The 19,388-nt window shown below is 44.2% G+C and overlaps 2 protein-coding genes across 11 annotated transcripts in view; one reads left to right on the forward strand and one right to left on the reverse strand.

Moving 5' to 3' along the window:
* Nucleotides 1-1,373, reverse strand: part of LIFR (LIF receptor subunit alpha) — a 367,688-nt gene extending 366,315 nt beyond the window's left edge. For 2 of the 3 annotated variants that reach the window (XM_085002126.1, XM_085002124.1), the window contains exon 1: nucleotides 1,083-1,139. The gene's annotated coding sequence lies outside the window, so the exon portion shown is untranslated. Of the gene's footprint in view, nucleotides 1-1,082; nucleotides 1,140-1,288 lie in introns of those variants that run through there. The other variant, XM_085002125.1, reaches the window with a different exon arrangement.
* Nucleotides 451-19,388, forward strand: part of OSMR (oncostatin M receptor) — a 60,652-nt gene continuing 41,714 nt past the window's right edge. For 6 of the 8 annotated variants that reach the window (XM_085002128.1, XM_085002129.1, XM_003133904.6 and 3 more), the window contains exons 1-2: nucleotides 451-571; nucleotides 17,620-17,705. Coding sequence is in view for 4 of the 8 variants with exons in the window: in XM_003133904.6 (XP_003133952.4) it covers nucleotides 17,633-17,705 (73 nt within the window). In the remaining 4 variants the exon portion in view is untranslated. Of the gene's footprint in view, nucleotides 853-17,619; nucleotides 17,706-19,388 lie in introns of all 8 variants that reach the window. The other 2 variants (XM_013984748.3, XM_085002127.1) reach the window with 1 other exon arrangement.

Consider the following 19,388-nt stretch of genomic DNA (forward strand, 5'->3'; position numbering starts at 1 on the left):
TGCCTTTTGCCCAAAGATTTTCTGCCTGAGAACTCAGAGGGTCTCTCTCTACGTTGGGATAACAAGTGGCCCCGCAGGACCCCACCGGCCTTCGCCATCGCTCGGCTTCGCTCTGCGTTCGTGTCCGCGGGGCGGCCGGCCAGCTGGGCCGCAGCGCAGCACGGGGGCGCGATGCCAGGCCCACCGGGTTTTCGGTTTCCACTTTTCCTTCCCAGGCCTCGCCCACTTCCTTTCCCACCGGTCCTGCCCGCCCGCCGAGTCCCGGGAGCCGCACCTCGGCAGGGTCCCGTCCGCTCCCCGCGCCCGGACCCAAAGGAGGCGAATTCCTGTGGGTCCCAGGAGTGCCAAGAGTGCAGCGAGACGGGAAATTGCAAAAGTCCTCAGCCCTCTGCCCTCCCCCGCGGCTTTCCCGTAACTCCCGCCCCTGGGCGCGCGCCCCGCAGCTGATTCATAGCCCGGCGAGGGGCCGGCCCAGCACGTCCACACCCGCGTCCGCAGCGGCCTCGCATCCGCGGCGGCCGCCCCGCCGACGACTCGGCTCGGCTCGGCTCGCGGAGCCCTCCGCCCCGGGGTGAGTACCCGGCCACCCGCCCCGATCCCCTCCGCGCGCCCTGCAGCCGGCCGCCACCTCCGCGCGCGCGGCCCGCCTCCCTCGGTGGCTTTTCCGACGGACGGACTCGGGCGGCGCGGGGGAAAAATCGGACACCTTTGCCGGCCCTTCCCGAGGGACCCGGAGCTCAGCCGCCTGCTCCACTCTTCGGCGCCGCCTCGGCCTGGCGTTTGCTTTGGCTCGGGGTTCGCTGTGCTCGGAGACGGTGCTTTGAGGGGACCTTGTCCGTGGACCCCTGCCTGGTGCGTATCACTGGAATGCTAATTCTCTCCAGAGCTCACACTGCTGGGGCCACCCCGGCGGCCCCTACTTTGCTTTCACGTTCTCCATCCCACCGCCTCTTAGGTAGTCCGGGAATGCTTGTAGAGTTAAAATCCCCATGTGATCCACTTCTGCGCTCTCCCAGCACCCCGAAGTTAATTGGGAATTAATTGCTGTCCCCCACGTTCCCTCGCGTCCCCTTAACTCCCACCTGAAGTCATTTCTCTCGCAGTAGGCTGGCTCCCTCCACCGGTCTCTATTTACACCTGGAAGTGGGAGGCGCTCGCACACAGGTGGAGCGGGAATCCGGAGATGCAGTGGCGTCTGGGGCAGGCGCAGAGCGAAAGGAGTTGGCTGGCTGGGCAGTGGGAGCCTTGCATTTGCAACCGCCCTCCCCTAATATTTTTATAGACAAACCTTTTCTAGGCAGAAAGCACGGAGGGGGTCGATAACTTGTCCAAGACTGTAGAACTGACCGCGGTGGCGCTGATGTCGCGGAGCCGTGGACTTTGCCCTGACACCTACAGACAGCCTCCCCGCCCCTTTTTTGGTCAGTCCTTGGCCCACCCACGCATCCATCCATCCTGCCTGCCTCTCCCATGGTGGGAGGCACAGTACTCTAGGTGCTATTGAGAACGGACTCTTGGTGACTGCCAAGCTTGAAGACTGAGCAAGCTTCTTCAAGAGGGATCCATGTAGGCAAAGGATAAGATAGAATTGAATGTGGTGTATTTAATTTGAGCTAGAGGGAAGCTTTGTGCCTTATTGCCGTCTAAACTAACCTTGAGGCTTGGGTCAGGTTACCTTAGGACCTCAGCCTCTGTTTCCTTCTCTGCAAAATAATAATGTTTCATACTTACTATGGACCAGGTAACTATTCTAAGTACTGTACATATGCTAGGTCATTTAAGTCTCACCAGCGAGGTAGGTAGTAGTTGTGTCATTCTCATTCTATCAGTGAGAAAACTGAGGCACGGAGAAGTTAAGTAACTTGTCTGTGGTCACACAGCTAGCAAGTGAGTCAGGATTTCGCTTTGGAATTTGCTTATAACCACTGTTGTGCCTTAAACTCTAGGACTCTTTTTAGAGCGTCCTTTGCCCCCTCCCCCAGGGGTTCTACATTATTGTCCTGCTTTGTCTATCTCCTGGGCTGCTTTAAAATGCACTCAGATGGAGTTCCCCGTAGTGGCTCAGCGGTTAACGAACCCCACTAGCATCTGTGAGGACACCAGTTCTATCCCTGGCCTCCCTCAGCGGGTTAAGGATCCCACCTTGCTATGGAGTAGGCTGGCTGCTATAGCTCTGATTGGACCCCTAGCCCGGGAACCTCCATATGCCGCTGGTGCGGCCCTAAAAGAGACAAAAAATAAAAATAAAATAAAAAATAAAATGCACTCAGATACCCTTGAGGCTGAAGGGTCCCAAATGGTCATAATGGCCAGGAGTTCTCAAACTTAGCTTTGCCTCAAAATCATTCTTGAAGCTTTTCAAAGCCCTGGAGTGCACTTTCCATGGCCTATTCAGAATCTTCAGGGCATGCTCCGTTTGGCAGCTCCCCTGATAGCATTCAGTGCTGTTAGGATGCCTCCAGTGGCAGGGAGCTCACCACCTAACATTTCATTGCTGGATAGAGATAATTCTCAGCTGTGACTGAACCTCCTTGTGGTCCCAGTTATGCTTCCTGTTGTCCCAGCAGATGTGTCTTAAGTTTTGTGTATCAAAGACCACCTCGAGAGCAAAGAGCGGGCCTGGAGCCACACTGGGGAGAATCCTTCCTCACACACTGGGTTTCTTTCCTTCTACCCCTTTCTTTAACCTGAAAGACTGGGAATACCAACAGGGGTGCACAGAGGGATTCCAGAATCTCTCTTGTCTTTTGTAATCCTTTTGTCCTAAAAAAGGAACCAAGTCAGGAACACTATCATGGTTTTGAAAGAGGAATCAGTGGCACGGGGATTTGACAAGAGGAAGGAGTATGTTTTCCTTGTGGGAACTGGGCTGGAGCATTGTTGGCTCTGATCGAAGGAAAACTGAGTGTCATCTTGCTCACTTACAGGAACAGTAAGCCCTGGCCCTCCTTTCCCTGGGGGAGGAAGTCCCCCCTGATTTGAAAAAAGATGTGATGGAGTTCCTGTCAGTGCTCAGTGGAAACGAATCTGAAGCATCCAGGAGGACAGGAGCCTCCAGGAGGTCTCGATCAGTGGGTTAAAGATCTGGTGTTGCCGTGAGCCATGGTGTGGGTCACCGATGCCTGGGAGCCCATGTTGCTGTGCTGTGGCGTAGGCGAGCGGCTACAGCTCTGATTTGACCCCTAGCCTGGGAACTTCCATGTGCTGTGGGTCCAGGCCAAAAAAGACAAAAAGAAAAAAAAAAGAAAAAAACTGTGAAATGGGGAAATATAAAACTAATAGAATATTGTGAGAAATATCCCTCCCTCCAAGCTGGCGTCCCTGTAGCTCCATAAAGTGCGAGTTTCTTTTGCAGCAACCCCGTCCTTGCTTTGAAAACGCTATTGGTTTTCAGCATTTATTTATTCCAGGTTGTCTGTGTTTTCTTTTTATATTTAAAAAATAATACAGGAGTTCCCTTGTAGCACAGCAGGTTAAGGATCTGGCGTTGTCACTGCAGCAGCTCCGGTCACTACTGTGGCATGGATTTAATCCCTGGCCCAGGAACTTTCACGTGCCTTGGGTATGGCAAAAAAAATTACAAATAATAGCTAAATACATATGCAGAAATATATGGAATGAAATATAGGAGTACCTTTATCACACCTACTCGCCATCAGAAGAGGGAAGGGTCAGGTTGGTACCCACCATTTTAAGACTTTCTTTTCTATACATTTGCACATCATATACATATACTATATTTTAATGTGTATAAATGAGATGTTACTATCACTGCACAGCTTTCTTTTTCACTCCTGTCAGAGATCTTCCATGTCTGTATGTACTTCTCTTGTTAATAACTCCATGTTATTCTTTTTTTTTTTTTAATGGCCATACCCATGGCATATGTAAGTTCCCAGGCCAGGGACTGAATCCGAGCTGTGGGGCTGGGCATGGAACCCGTGCCTACGCAGCAACCTGAGCCACTGCAGTAGGAGTCTTCACTACTGCACCACAGTGGGAACTCCCATGTTATTCAAAAGTAGAAATATTTATTGTTAAAAACAAACACAGAATAAATAAAAATGTATTCTTATTCATTATTCAAAGGAGAACAGTTTATTCGTTCTTTCCCTTCTTATAGGTGGACGTTTGGGTTGTCTAAAATCATGCAGCATTAGCAGCAGTGCTTCAGGGAAGATTGTGCATGTGTCTTTGTGCTTAAGGCTGAGTATTTCTGTGGAATAGAATCCTCGGAGAGATATTCCTGAATCAAAGGGTTTGTCCATTTTTCAGTTTGTCAGATAAACCCTGCAGATTTTACTACTGATCCACTCCAGGTGTTAATTTAAACTCAGGGCATGAGAATCTATTTCCCTTATCTTCATAACACCAGCGGTTATCTTTTTTTTAATTTAATTTTTTTTTTGTCTTTTTAGGGTCACACCTGAGGCATATGGAGGTTCTCAGGCTAAAAGTCAAATCGGAGCTGTAGCTGCCCGCCTACACCACAGCCACAGCAACGCAGGATCCTTAACCCACTGAGCGAGATCAAACCTGCGTCCTCATGGATGCGAGTCAGATTCGTTTCCACTGAGCCACGAAGGGAACTCCCTAATTAAAATTTTCAAATCTGGTAAATGAGTGAAACCCAGTAAGACATTTTAATTTGCATTTTGCTGATGACTACTGAAATTTAATGTCTTTACGTATTTATGGATCATGTGTGTCTCCTATGAATGACCTTTCATGTCCTTTGCTCACTTTTCTCCTGAGTCACTTTATCTTATTTCTGTTTTCATTAGAAGCTCTTATAGGTTTTCTGTTTGTTAATCTTTTGTTTGCTATGGATGATGCAAATATTTCTTATAGTGTAATGCTCTTTTTTCCCAATCTTTTTCTTATTGGGGTAAAGTACATAATATAAATTTTACCATTTTAGCCATTTTTAAGTATATAGGTCTGTGTTATTAAGTACGTTCATGTTGTACAACCGCCATCACCATCCATCCCCAGAACGCTTCATCTTGCAAACTCTGTACCCATTAAAGAATAACTCCCCATCCCCATCCCCTGGCAACCATCATTCTACTTTGTGTCTCTGTGCATTTGAGTAGTCCAGGTACCTCATATAAGTAGAGGAATCATGTAGTATTTATTTGCCTTTTTGTGATTGGCTTATTTCATTTAGCAAACTGTCCTCAAAGCGCATCCATGGTGTGGCATGCATCAGAATTTCCTTCCTTTTTAACACTGAGTAATATCCTATTGTATTTCTATGCCACATTTTGCTTATCCATTCATAATGCTTTTATTATTAACCATCTTTTGCTGCACAGACATTTTAAATGTTTGTGTAATCAACTCTTCAATCATATGATTTCTGTGCAATTCATAGTGTGGAATAAAAGCCTGCATGTAAACAAGATTTTCGGGTGATGCTGTGCAGTGATTGCAACTCTGCAATCATATGAGTTCATGTGATTTAGAATGGTCTTTTTCACCGAAAAATTATTTTCAAAATTATCTCATTTTTTCTAATACTTTTGCTATCTTGGTTTTTACATTTAGCTCTTCAAAATATCAGATTTGTATAGAATGAAAGGTAAAATGTAACAGCTCTTTTTTTTTTAAGTTTTAAGCAGTTAATTCAATACTATTTGTTTAAACATCCATCTTTTTTCCAACTCATTTGAAATTCTGTTTTTATAGGAAAATATATCCATACCTCTGCAAGAATCTGTTTCAATACTTTTTTCTATTTCATTGATCTATTTTGTCTCTTCTGCCAGTACCATTCATGTTAAATGTGATAGCTTTATGGTATGTTTTTATATCTAGTAGGATAGATTTTTCCCCCCAGAACTTGAAAAAATATAATGTTCATACATTTGCCTTTTTTGTGTAAATATTTCAGATATCTTGTCAAGTTTAATAAAATCTTGTTAGAATTTTTCTTAAAATTTTCTTGGATTTACAATTGTCAGTAATTTTTTATACCTTAATGTCCATTCTAGTATATGCTCCAGGCATGGAGGAAGCAGTGTGATGTGACTGGGTAGTGCCTCACCTGGTTTCAAGCTCTGGGTTAACCATGTCAACCTGGACAGGTTACTTTTTAGCCTTTCTTAGCCTTCATTTTCTTACTTTTGTATGGAGATAAGAATCGAATCTTTTTCAGAGGCCCGTTGTGAGGATTCAGTTAATAAATGTGTGTACATCATTTAGCAAAGCATCTTGCTGAGAGTAAGCTTCCAGTGGGGTCATTTTCACATTTCACTTTCTGTCCTACCTGGGCTCTGCCATGCACCTTATCAGGGCAGGGAACCAGAGATCTTCTCCTTTATAAATCCACAGTGTCCTGGGAGACAAATATATGTAATAAATGTTTAACAGAGTGGTGCTTCTCAGACTTTCATGTTCCCCAGAGGGTCCTTCAGCATCACTTGAGGATCTTGTTTAAATGCAGGTTTTTATTCCATACTTTGAATATGTAGTCTCTCACTGGTATTTCAGATTACGCTGCTAGCAATCGTATTTCCTTTTGAGATAAATGTGATTGACATGCCTTGTAAATTTCTTTCTTTTAATATTAAATGCTAAAAAAACTGAATTATAGTTGTGCTGTCCCCTTCCTCCCTTCCTTCCTTCTTCCCACCCCCAAGGAAAAAGAGTTAGTGAGAGCACTAAACACAACAGACTGCAATCATTGAGACAATTAAATGTGTGGATTATTTAAAACTGTTGACTTATGATGAAGACAGCCACATAAAACATAGCCAGTCTAAGTATGAAATGTGAGTCACCTGATAGAAAAGCCAGAATTATTAGTGTCTTAACAAAGAGAAAAACATAAGACATAAGGAATACTTGGAAAAACATAAGATAAAAGAACCCTCGGCAAGCATGGAGTGAGGTTCCACTGTGTGAGAATACACTGTGTATCTGTGTGTGACTGTGTAAACCACCAGCAGCTGTGCACTCCCTGTGAGTAAATTTCTCACACATCACATTATTTTTTTAGTCTCTTCTCTCTACTCCCAGTCTTCCTAACAGGAATCTTGTATACCCAGTGTGCCCATCTGTCCAAAGCCAAGGGCAGTATGTTTTTCTACTATGTTTAAAAATGCAGTAGTAAACTGCCTGTGTTTTCTCAGGACCCGAGAGATCACATTTTTCTTTTTTAAGGAGAAACACATGACACCTTCATAGGCTAATCCAGGACCTTAAAAATACCAACCTTTTTTCAGGTCTGTTTGACAGCTATGGGTTGGATTTGAGTCGCAAAATACTTTTGACTAGTTTAACCCTGTTGGGATACGGGGTTCAAATGTGGAAATAATAGAATCGCCACCGCTTGCACAAGACTAAACTCAATGTAAGTAAACCATGCACACACACACTGGCGCTTTAAAGAATGCTTTATGTTGCAGAATTACATAACTCGAGAGAGCTATCTGTAATTTCCCTCATCCTGCTCACCTTCCCTCCCTCGCCCACTCAAGCTCTAAGTTTAGCCAAGGACGGGGAGGCATTGATCAAAGGTTGTCTATTAGAGAAGCTCCATGTTGAGGGGAGAAGGCTGGCTTGATGCTTGGTTGAGAGTAACCTGAGCGGACTATAGGCTTGGGTGTGAATGCAGTGGCTCCAAAGGTGTGGCAGTTGTGACTGTCAGCCACCTATGCAGTAGACCATCTTAAAGGGAGCTCTGGGGTTTCCTGTTGTAGCACAGTGGAAAGGAATCTGACTAGGGACCATGAGGTTGCAGGTTCCATCTCTGGTGAGGATCTGGCGTTGCTGTGGCTGTGGTAGGTCAGCAGCTGTAGCTCCAATTTGACCCCTAGCCTGGGAGCCTCCACATGCCACAAGTGTGGCCCTAAACAGCCAAAATAAAAAAGGGAGGGGGGGGCTTCGAGCGGCACAGCTATACAGTTGTCATACTGTTCCTCCAGAGGTGGTATTCTGCACACACTCTTCAGAAACTTGTTTTTTCATTCAATATTTTTTGGACATTTTTCCATATTAGCACATGAGTCTATTTCATCCTTTTTTGTTAACAGCTTCCTAGTATTCCTTTGAGATATGCTCAATAATTAAGTTTTTTTAAGTTTCTTTTGATGCATATTTAGGTTGTTTTAATTTTTTTCCTCATTAAAAATGAGGTTACAAGGAACAGAGGACAAAATTCCAGAAATAGTGTTTCTGCATTAAAGGTAATGCATACCAAAGTTTTAATAAATATTGCCCAGTTGACCTTGTTAAACTTGTGCTTTTTGAGCATCAGTGAGTATCTGTGCTACTTTCTCAAACTCTTACCAACCTTTTTAAGCTTTGCCATTGGACACCATACAGACACACACAGAAATATGCACAACTATTGCTTTCATTTTCATACATTTAATTATTAGTGACAGTGTCCAGTTTATCATTTTTCTCTTTTTGGTTATTGATATTTCTTTTTTGTGAATTACATAATGATGTCGTTTGTCAGTTTTTCTACAGATTTTGGTCTTTTATTGATTTCTAAGAGCTCTTTATAAATTAAGGATAGTAACTCTTTGACATAAATATTGAACCTATTGTTCCCAAACAACCTAAATGTCCATCAACAGATGAATGGATTAAGAAGTTGTGGTAAATATACACATATTTACTATTCAGCCATAAAAGAGAACAAAATAATGCCATTTGCAGCAACATGGATGGAACTAGAGACTCTCATACTAAGTGAAGAAAGTCAGAAAGAGAAAGACACACACCGTATGTCACTTATATCTGGAATATAATATACGGCACAAATGAACCTATCTACAGAAAAGGAAAAAACTCATGGACACAGAGAACAGACTTGCGGTTGCCAATGGGGAGGGAGTAGGATGGACTGGGAGTTTGGGGTTAGTAGATGCAAACTGTTGCATTTGGAGTAGATGAGCAATGAGATCCTGCTATATAGCACGGGGAACTATATCTAGTCACTTGTGTTGGGACATGATGGAGGATAATATGAGAAAAAGAGTATATATATGTATAACTTGGTCACTTTATAGCAGAAATTGACAGAACATTGTGAATCAACTATAATAAAATTTAAAAAAATAAACTATTGTTCCCAATTTGCTTTGGGGCCTATAACATCATTAAAATTTTTTAATGTTGATTTAATTAGCATGGCAGTCTACCTTTTTTGTTTCTGGTTTCATATCATGCTCAAGCAGATTCCCCTGTGTTTTGTTAGTAGTTTTTTTCCTCCATTTTTACTGAGATGTAGTTGACAAACAGCACTCTGTAAGTTTAGGCTATACAATATAGTGATTTACATATATCATGAAATGATTATCCCAATAAGCTTAGTGAACATCCATCATCTCATATAGATACAATATTAAAGAAATAGAAAAAAAGTTTTCCTTGTAATGAGAACTCTTAGGATTTATTTTCTTAACAATTCGCATCTACCTGCTGCTTCTGGTAGCCACAAATCTGATCTTTTTTTCTAATAGTTTTTTTCTTTCTCTTTTTCAGGCCACATCTACGGCACATGGAAGTTCCCAGGCCAGGGGTCAAATCAGAGCTACAACTGCTGACCTACACCATAGCCACAGCAATGCAGGACCCGAGCAATGTCTGCGACCTACACCACAGCTCATAGCATCTCTAGATTCCCCACCCACTGAGCAAGGCCAGGGATCGAACCCGCATCCTCATGGATACTAGTTGGATTTGTTTTCACTGTGCCACAATGGAAGCTCATTAATAATGTGTTTTTGAAGTGTAATTGACCTGTAACACTATGTTAGGTCCTAGTACACAACATAGTGATTCAATATTTTTATATATTTCAAAATGCTCACCATGCTAAATCTAGTTATCTGTCACCATACAAAGATATTACATAATTATCGACTATATGGCCCATACTCTATATTTCATACCCGTGACTCATGTACTTTATAACTGAAAGTTTCTATGTCTTAATCTCCCTCACCTATTTCTCTCCTCCCTTCCACTCCGGAAACCATCTGTTTGTCCTCTGCATTAATGACTTTGTTTGTTTAGTTATGCTTGTTTATTTTTTAGACTCTGCATGTAAATGAAATCATATAGTATTGTCTTTCTCTTTCTGACTTGCTTTGCTTATCATAATAATCTCTAGGTCCATCTATGTTGTTGCAAAGATTTAATTCTTTTTTATCTCATTGTGTATATATACCACATCTTCTGGATCCATTTATCTGTTGATAGGCACTAAGGTTGCTTCCATATCTCGACAATTGTAAATAGTGCTACAGCAAACATAGAAGTGCATACATCTTTTCAAATTGGTGATTTTGTTTTCTTCAGATGGATATCCAAAAGTAGAATTGCTGGATCATATGGTAGTTCTGTTTTTAGTTTTTTGAGGACCCGCCGTATTGTTTACCATAGTGGCTGCACCAACCTACATTCCCATCAGGCGATACAAGAGGGGTCCCTTTTTTCCACATCCTCTTCAACATTTGTTATTTGTTGTGTTTTGAGGGTAGCTGTTCTGACAAGCGTGAGGTGATATCTCATTGTGGTTTTTATTTCCGTTTCCCTAATTGTTCACAATGTTGAACATCTTGTCCCATGCCCATTGGCCACTGGTGTGCCTTCGTTGGAAAAATATCGATGCCTATGCCCTCTGCCCATTTTTTCCCCCTTTTTTGGCTTCACCCACACCACATGGAAATTCCTGAGACAGGGATCAAATCCAAGCAGCAGCTGCAGCTTACAACACAGCTGTGGCCATGCCAGACCCTTAACCCGAGGTGCCACAGTGGGAAATCCTCTGTCCATTTTTTAATTGGGTTGTTTGTTTTTTGTTTTTGTTTTTTTTTTTTTTGATGATGAGTTGTAGGAGTTCTCTGTTTGTTCTTGCAAATTTAATGGCTTTGCGTTTATATCGTTGTTCATCTGGATTTTATTTTGGTGAAGGAAATGAAACAATAGTGATAATGATCAAATTAGTGTTAACGGGATTTACTATGTGCGTGTTCTCATAATCTCATTTGATCCTGTTGGCAGTCCTATGAGATAGGTTATTTATTCCCGTTTTACAGAAAATAAAATCAAAGCCTACATGGTTGAAGTAACTTTTCCATCAACATACAGTGATGGAAACCGCCAGAGGTGGGGGTTTGACCCTAAGTAGCCTATGTCAGAGCCGCTGTACTTAACTATTACAGCTTCCTTTCCCCACACATATCTGGGGAAACATTGTTCCAGTACTATTTTGGGGAATATGTATCTTTTCTCAACTGAAGTATCACCTTTAGCATTTGCTAAATGCCAGCGTGTTCTTTGGGTCCAGATCATTCCTTGAATCCAGGCTGTCCATTTCTTTCTTGACTAGACATACCACTTAGAGACTCAGCTTTACTCTTAACTGGAGTCACAGGTTCCAGGAATCTGTACCTAAATGTTGCTTTAAGAAAGAAAATGAGGAGTTCCCATCGTGGCGCAGTGGTTAACGAATCCGACTAGGAACCATGAGGTTGCGGGTTCGGTCCCTGCCCTTGCTCAGTGGGTTAACGATCCGGCGTTGCCGTGAGCTGTGGTGTAGATTGCAGACGCGGCTCGGATCCCGTGTTGCTGTGGCTCTGGCGTAGGCCGGCGGCTACAGCTTCGATTCAACCCCTAGCCTGGGAACCTCCATATGCCGCGGGAGCGGCCCAAGAAATAGCAACAACAACAACAACAAAAGACAAAAAGACAAAAAAAAAAAAAAAAAAAAGAAAATGAGTTGTGCAGGAGCCAACTCAGGCTCCCAAGTCAGGCTTGACCTTACAGAACTTGTAGAATCACTTAACTGGGTAGGTTTAGAAAGGGGAGGAAGAAGTGCTTGAACCCTGGGCATTCCTCCTGGTGATGGATCCTTGAGGAGCAAGGGATGCTGGAAGTGGAGTGACACCTTGTGGGTTATCAATCCTGTGCTGTAATGGTGGGGAACCTTCCAAAGAAGCTCCCAAAGACAAATGGCGAGGCGCTTTGAAAGAAATCAGAAGAAGAAACTTGGGCAATGTGGGGAATCCTACAAGTGGCATGCAACTTTTTGTACTGCCACATAGAACTCTCTCACAGGGTGCACACACCCGAGCACACCCGTCCTGTTTGAACAGCTTCTTTCTTTAAAATAATATTTGCATATGACATCATCGGGGCACCAGCCAGCTTTAAAGAGTTTGGCAACACACTCATGTTCTTGGGAAGCAAGTGACGATTAAGCTGCTTCTCTTGGGGATTATGTGCTGTGGGGAAACTTCCCAGGAATAAATATTTCAGTAATGACAGAATAAGAAGTGCTGGTGAAGAAGGGCAGACTTTTCAAAAACTGTGTTTTTATTCCACATGTAGTTTTTATACTGAGGGATGTTCAGAGGCATCTTCTTTTTGCAAAGTGACAAGATTTGAGCGAGAAGTTCTACAAAAATGAATGGCTGGTTTTTCTTTTCTTTCTTCCCCTCTACCCCCAGAGAAGGAATGTCGATGAAAGACTGTGAATTGGGCAACATTTGGCAATAGAAAATGTAGAAGGACCAAAAAAGGAATGTATTTTAATTAAAATTAAAAGCAAAGAAGAGAGAATGCAAGAGAGTCGGTATAAATTTGTATTAATTTACTAGAGATTGAGCCCCTGTGTTCTGGGACTGATGGACAGTGGGGAATACGATCCAGGCCTGTCCTCAAGCAGCTCATAGTCTGGACTGGGGTGATGGTGATCTGAGAAATAGAAATAAAGAAGGATTTTGTTTGTATCCATTAATCCCATAGTCCTAATAACAGATACAAACTACGATGCGTAAAACAGATAAACAACAAGGAATTACTATATAGGACAGGGATCCATAGGCAATGTCTTAGAAATGATTCATATAACTGTATATATGTCTGTGTGTATCTGAATTGTTTTGCTGCGTATCTGAAACTAACACAATATTATAAATCAACTGTACTTTAGTTTTTTTAAAACCTGGGGAAATTTTTTTGAAAAGAAAGAGCATAGGTTTGGGGAAGAACAAGTCATGCAGATGAGGCAGGGAAGTATTTCTCCTTTCTGAATTCGGCTACTTCCTACTGCCCCACCCTTCTTTTCTTACTGGAAATTGGACATGGCAACGTGCCTCACTCATGGTTGTGGAGAGAAAGTCTGTTGAATGAATGGGAGGGTGGGGGAACCTGCCAAGCAGCTGACTGATGCTGAAGGCTCACCAGCCCTCATCCTTGAGGTGATGTAGGGAAGCCTGGCTTAATCCTGGATTCGTTCTGATCTGCATCAGGAGGTGTAGCGTAGGGCGTGGTGCTCTGTCTTTCTTTCTTCTGTCGGTACTCCTCTTGTAGACCATCTGGTCCTATGGCTTTCAATAGTGTACATACGCACAGAGGATGCCTGGATTTATACCCGGAGCCAGGACCCCTCCCACAAAATACACACTGTGTATCCAGCTGGCTCCTTGACATCTCCACTTGGGTATCAAGTAGGCATCTCAAATCTAAGATGTCCCAAGTTGGGTCCTGGATACATCCCGCTGAATCATTCTCCTGTTCTCCACTAATGCTGATTCCCTTTTTCCAGAACCTCAGGCCAGAATTCTTGGGGCCTTCCATGAAGTCCCCCTTTGTCACCACCCCGCACATCCTGCCAGCTCTATCTTTAACCTCTCTCCCGAATTCCACTGCCATTCCCATCCACCTGGAATAAGCCAGTGTCAGCCTTCCCTGGCCCATCCCTGGGGCCTCCACCTGTTCTGCCTCCTGTCACCTTGCCCCCTTCACTCTCTTCTCATTACAGGGTCCTTCCGGGGCAATAGAAGTTAGACCATGATGCTCCTCTGCTTAAACCTCCCAAGTGGCTCCCAGCTCACTCAGAGTAGAAGCCAGTGTTTCTAAAGTGTTTCCCCTACTTCATCTCCCATCACTCACCTCTTCACTCACAACAACACCCAGCAACACCCAGGTCATCCCTTGACTATGCCCAGGGCTCCGCTACCTCGTGATCTTTCCGCAGTTCACGCCGTCCCCTCCAGGCTTTTCACTCTGTGACTGGGGGTCTCAGGGAGGAGCTGCTGGCGCACCGGGAATAAAATAACTGGAGAAGAGTTGCTGTAGGAAGTGTGGAGGGGACCCCTGGGGACTGTGCCTCAGTTGCTGGACCTAAGAAGCAGGTGACTCAGAGCCCTTGGTGTCTGTGTTTTTCCAGCAGCATCAGGCTCTGTGCCTACAGGAAAACTGTTCATACAGCATTTCCCGAAGGGACTCCACGGGGATCTCTGGGAAAATCTCACATGGGCTGACTCTCATTCTGCAAGCGTTGATGACCTGATTTTTCCAAAGATCCTAAAATAATGGCTAGGACGCATAGTCCTTCTGCCAAAGGTCCTGAGGTGGTCTGGGACCTGAAGCATTGCAATGGTGGCTTCCTGGTCACTAGAAATAACTTTGCTCTGTGCAGGCTGTGAGCACTGTGTCACAGCTGTCACCTGTCCAGTGTGTGCAAAACCCTGCCCGTCAAAACTGATAAAAGTAAAGGCAGGAAATCTAGGCAGCTGCTGGAGCTCAGGACCTCTGCCTCACAATTTGCCGTGTATGATACAGTGGGGAAGGGCTGGGCTGCAGACTGGACTGTCCTGGTGCTTCTCCAAGACTATCCTGAGATACACAGATACCCAGGCTGTAGGAATACATTCCCTGTAAATACTCGTGTCTTTCCATTTTGTTATTCTTTAGTTTCTGGTTCGTTTAGTTTCACCTTAATTGGTAGGTGGTCTGTAACTTTGAGTTTTGAGGGTCTCTGCCCCATGACTAGTTTAATTTTTGTGACATGTAAAGTACTTGATTTACTAGAACTCCACATTTTTAGAATCGTCTTAAATCACCCATTCACAAGGGTGAAAGGCAGAAAACACAAGGCCTGGGACATCTCACCCCCTGAATCAACTGCTTTTGAATTGAGGCGTTGAGCTCCCCTTACGGTGGTGGCTCCTTTTGCTCCACCGGTGATGTGAATGCTCGGAGGATGGCCCCTCCTGGGCCTTTGGCTATGACCGGATGGACATTTTTTTTTTTTTTCAGGGCCGCACCCGTGGCATATGGAAGTTCCCAGACTAGGGGTCAAATCAGAGGTGCAGGAGTTCCCATCATGGCTCAGTGGTTAACGAATCCGACTAGGAACCATGAGGTTGAGGGTTCGATCCCTGGCCTTGCTCAGTGGGTTAACGAGCTGTGGTGTAGGTTGCAGACGAGGCTCGGATCCTGAGTTGCTGTGGCTGTGGTGTAGGCCAGTGGCTACAGCTCTGATTCGACCCCTAGCCTGGGAACCTCCATGTGCCTCAGGAGCGGCCCAAGAAAATGGCAAAAAGACAAAAAAAAAAAAAAAATCAGAGGTATAGCTGCCAGCCTACACCACAGCCACAGCAATGTTGGATCCTTAACCCATATAGCAGAGCCAGGGATCGAACCCACATCCTCATGGATACTAGTCAGGTTTGTCACCACTGGGCCACAGCGGGAACTCCCAGATGGATATTTAAATGCCCAGCGAGCATCAGATACTTCACATGGGTATTTTCCTTTGCCGTCCTTTGGTTCTAAACAAAAACTGTTTTCTCTCTTTTTTTTTTCATTTTTTTTATTACTCAAATGAATTTATCACATCTGTAGTTGTATAATGATCATAACAATCTGATTTCACAGGATTTCCATCCCACAGCCCAAGCACATCCCCCCACCCCCCAAACTGTCTCCTCCGGAGACCATAAGTTTTTCAATGTCTGTGAGTCAGCATCTGTTCTACAAAGAAGTTCAGTCTGTCCTTTTTTCAGATTCCACATGTCAGTGAAAGCATTTGATGTTGGTGTCTCATAGTATGGCTGACTTCACTTAGCATGATAGTTTCTAGGTCCATCCATGTTGCTAAAAATGCTGGTATTTTGTTCTTTTTGATGGCCGAGTAATATTCCATTGTGTATATGTACCACATCTTCTGGATCCACTCCTCTGTCGATGGACATTTAGGTTGAGAAACTGTTTTCTCTTGAAGCAGTTTTTCCCCCTGGCCTTGATACTTCGTTGTAACAGGGACCTCTCTAAAATTGTGGGTAGAGATTTTAGCACGGCAGGAATGACCTGTTGCCAAAAATGGAAGCAGCAGAAAATGGTGCTTAAAGGAGTGGCCAGAAAAGCTGTGACTGCAGACTTCTGCTCCTCTGCAGGCAGGTTTGAGCACCCCCAGAGTAATCGAGTGGCTTGGTTTACCCTCTTCCTGTCTTCCCCAATGTCTCCACCATTTCTTGGAAAATGCTGTTTTAAAGAAAATAAATGGAGAGTGGGGGGCAGTGAAAATGGATGATCTGCTTCACGGAATTTCTAGCCCTTGACAAAGCCCAGGTGACCAGACGGAGGCACAAGTTGACTTTGAATGTTCACGGCTTCTCTCTGCGATGAGTCAGAGTTTGCGGTAGAAAAGTGAAATGCAGTGCTTCCCCTGACTAATACGCTTATTATTACGTGAAGAACATATTAGCCTTCTTGAGGTCATCCAGGCTGATTCTTTGTGCCCTCAGATTGTCCGATGGTCTGAGGACCTGATGAATCAGTGAAGCTCTTTGACCTATAGTTCACAGCCCTCTTCTGAGACAGGGAAAATCGGAAATTATCCTGAACAATGAAATTCTCACCGTCTCCAGTGAAATGTGAAGGAGGGAGGCAGGGAAGAGTGGTGATGACTTCCCCAGAAGTGAATTCTAGTGCAGCTCTTCTGAGACTGGTTTTTTTTTTGTTTTGTTTTGTTTTTTTTCTTTTTGCTATTTCTTGGGCCGCGCCCGAGGCATGTGGAGATTCCCAGGCTAGGGGTCCAATCGGAGCTGTAGCCACCGGCCTGTGCCAGAGCCACAGCAATGCCACATCCGAGCCGCATCTGCAACCTACACCACAGCTCACGGCAACGCCGGATCGTTAACCCACTGAGCAAGGGCAGGGACTGAACCCGCAACCTCATGGTTCCTAGTTGGATTCGTTAACCACTGCGCCACGATGGGAACTCCTGAGATTTTTTTTAAACATTTACCTTTTGTTTCTCTGCTTTATCTTCCTTTATGAACTTTTGCTTCATTCGAAGAAATCCGTGGATCCCTTATCTCTTGCCACACAGCCCCAGGGGCACATCTGGGAACAGCTGCTCTGAGCTGGTACGGGGCTGGCTGCTGGCCCATCTAGGTTGTCGCTAGCTGGAGCAGCTCAGGTGACTCAGATCTCCCTCCTGTGTTGCTCATTCTCCTCTGGGGCCCACAGAATAGCCCAGAAACACTTTTTTCATGCCAAAGGTAGAAACACAAAAGAGCACGCAGAAATTCATAAGGTCTCATGAGGTCTAAGCTCTGAGCTGGCACATCACTTCTGCCTCATTTGTGGGCCAGAGCAAGTCAGGTGGTGCAGGGAAATAGACTCAGTGGGGACAGCAGGAGGGGGGGGGTGGTCCAGATTCACATGACAAGGGGCATGGATGTAGGGAGGAAAGACAAATGGGAGCCCTTGATGGCATTGTCTTCCACAACTGGTTCAAAGACACCTGCTCACAGCTAAAATTAAGTAAAATTTTCCTTCTTTGTAATTTATCTTTTTCAGAAAACTAGAACCTATGGCTCTCTATACAGTCTTTCCGACAGTATTCCTCTTGGCATTGCTGTTCCTGAGCACTTACCAGAGTAAAGGTAAGAAGTGGAAAGAACAGTAAAGAAAGAAATCCCATAAGGGGGGGGGGGGGACAACAAAAATGCATAAGGTAATTGGTGCACAGGTTTTGTTTCATTTTTGGAAATGACTTAGAATTGGTGAGTAGCAATGGTTGCCCTGGTCTTGATGGCTTATTTTGGGAAGCTACACCTTAACCCTGATTTCCTGGTCCATGCACTAAACATTAAGGCACTTGTTAGTGGACCTGATCACATAGAATTTCATGATCAATAGATGGTCCATGGCCATTGCCAGAGGAGTTCCCTCTTAGTTGCCGGGTAGAGATGGCCTGACCAGTGTTGGCCACTAGAACAAGTCAAGGTGTTTCACAGCTACGTTCATTGAGAGGCTGTTTGCTATGGTGAAATGCTGTTTATGGGTAAAGAGATAGTATTTGTCACTTAGCCACTCCCTCAGTGAGGGTATTTATTTTGTGATAAATGAGCTTTAAAGTTAGTAAGTTAATAAGACTCAAACACCACTAAAACGTTTGATTATTACTCTGAACCGATTTGAAGACAGACTCTGAGGCTCAAGTTTCTATTGGTTTATAAAATTTGTGTTGCTTTTACCTGTATTTTATAAAACTTTGCATTTTCTTCTTTCTGTGTTTATTCTTTGCTATAAACTCCTTTGTAACAGAGTATAGGCATCTCTTAGTTATTACTCACAGAACTCCTGCCCATGGATTCATGAAAATGATGTTTGCAAGAAATATCGATAGAGGTTTTTCTATTTCCCTTAAAACTCTTTGAAAAGCTATTTGGAAGTACAAGGGAGATTTTGTTCTGATAATAGCTCAGTTGTCTATCTGATATTCTTTCAGTCTAGGTTTATTTTGTTTGGGTTTAGGGCACATGAAAAGATGCTACTTTTATGGCTTCTTAAAAATCACAGTTTGGTTGCTGGTCTCTTCCATAAGCAGGAGTTGAAAGGTGGGAATTAGGAGAACTTTTCTTTTGTAGTATTTCTACCCCTCACTCTATAGCTCTTACTTGTTAAAATCTAAGTGTGACACAGTGGAACTGAGTGGGTAGTCTGTGCCATAAGAAGGTTTAGGCTCAGTTAGAGCCCCTGAGTCCCAGGCAGACCCACGACCCCAATTCCAGACCATCCGGAGAAACTCAGGCTCTTGGCCGGGCTCACTTCCCTTGTGAAGTCTCCTTATCTTATCCAATCGCTGTTTGCTGTGAGCCTTCGACTTACAAGGGACTCTGCACTCAGAGCGAGCTCTACTGCTCACCCTTTCAGCTTCCTAGCTTCCTTTGTTTAAATCAGACCTTGCATTTATCTGTTTTTCTGCCCACCAATCTTTGTTTCTGCTTCCAGCTTTCTCAGCTAAGCAGGCCTCCTTCGCCTAGTGACCCTGGCTTGTCCTCGCCTGAACTGCCTGGATTTCTCGGCTCGGTTTCCGAGACATCTGACCCAGTACCTACTAACCTTCCACTCAAACCAGTGGACCTCTCAGTTGATCACTCAGCCAGGCTCATATCTGAGACTCTGGAGTTTTTTGTTTGTTTGGGGTTTTTGTTTTTGTTTTTGTTTTGCTTTTTTAGGGCTGCACCCATAGCATGTGGAGGTTCCCAGGCTAGGGGTTGAATGGGAGTTATAGCTGTTGGCCTACACCACAGCCACAGCAATGCCCTGATCTGAGCTGCATC

Source organism: Sus scrofa, chromosome 16 (genome assembly GCF_054392235.1).
Source record: "Sus scrofa isolate SSC_HxYL_T2T_F1_AM1 chromosome 16, Sscrofa_HxYL_maternal_Yorkshire_Landrace_v2.0, whole genome shotgun sequence".
In the NCBI taxonomy this organism is placed as follows: domain Eukaryota; kingdom Metazoa; phylum Chordata; class Mammalia; order Artiodactyla; family Suidae; genus Sus; species Sus scrofa.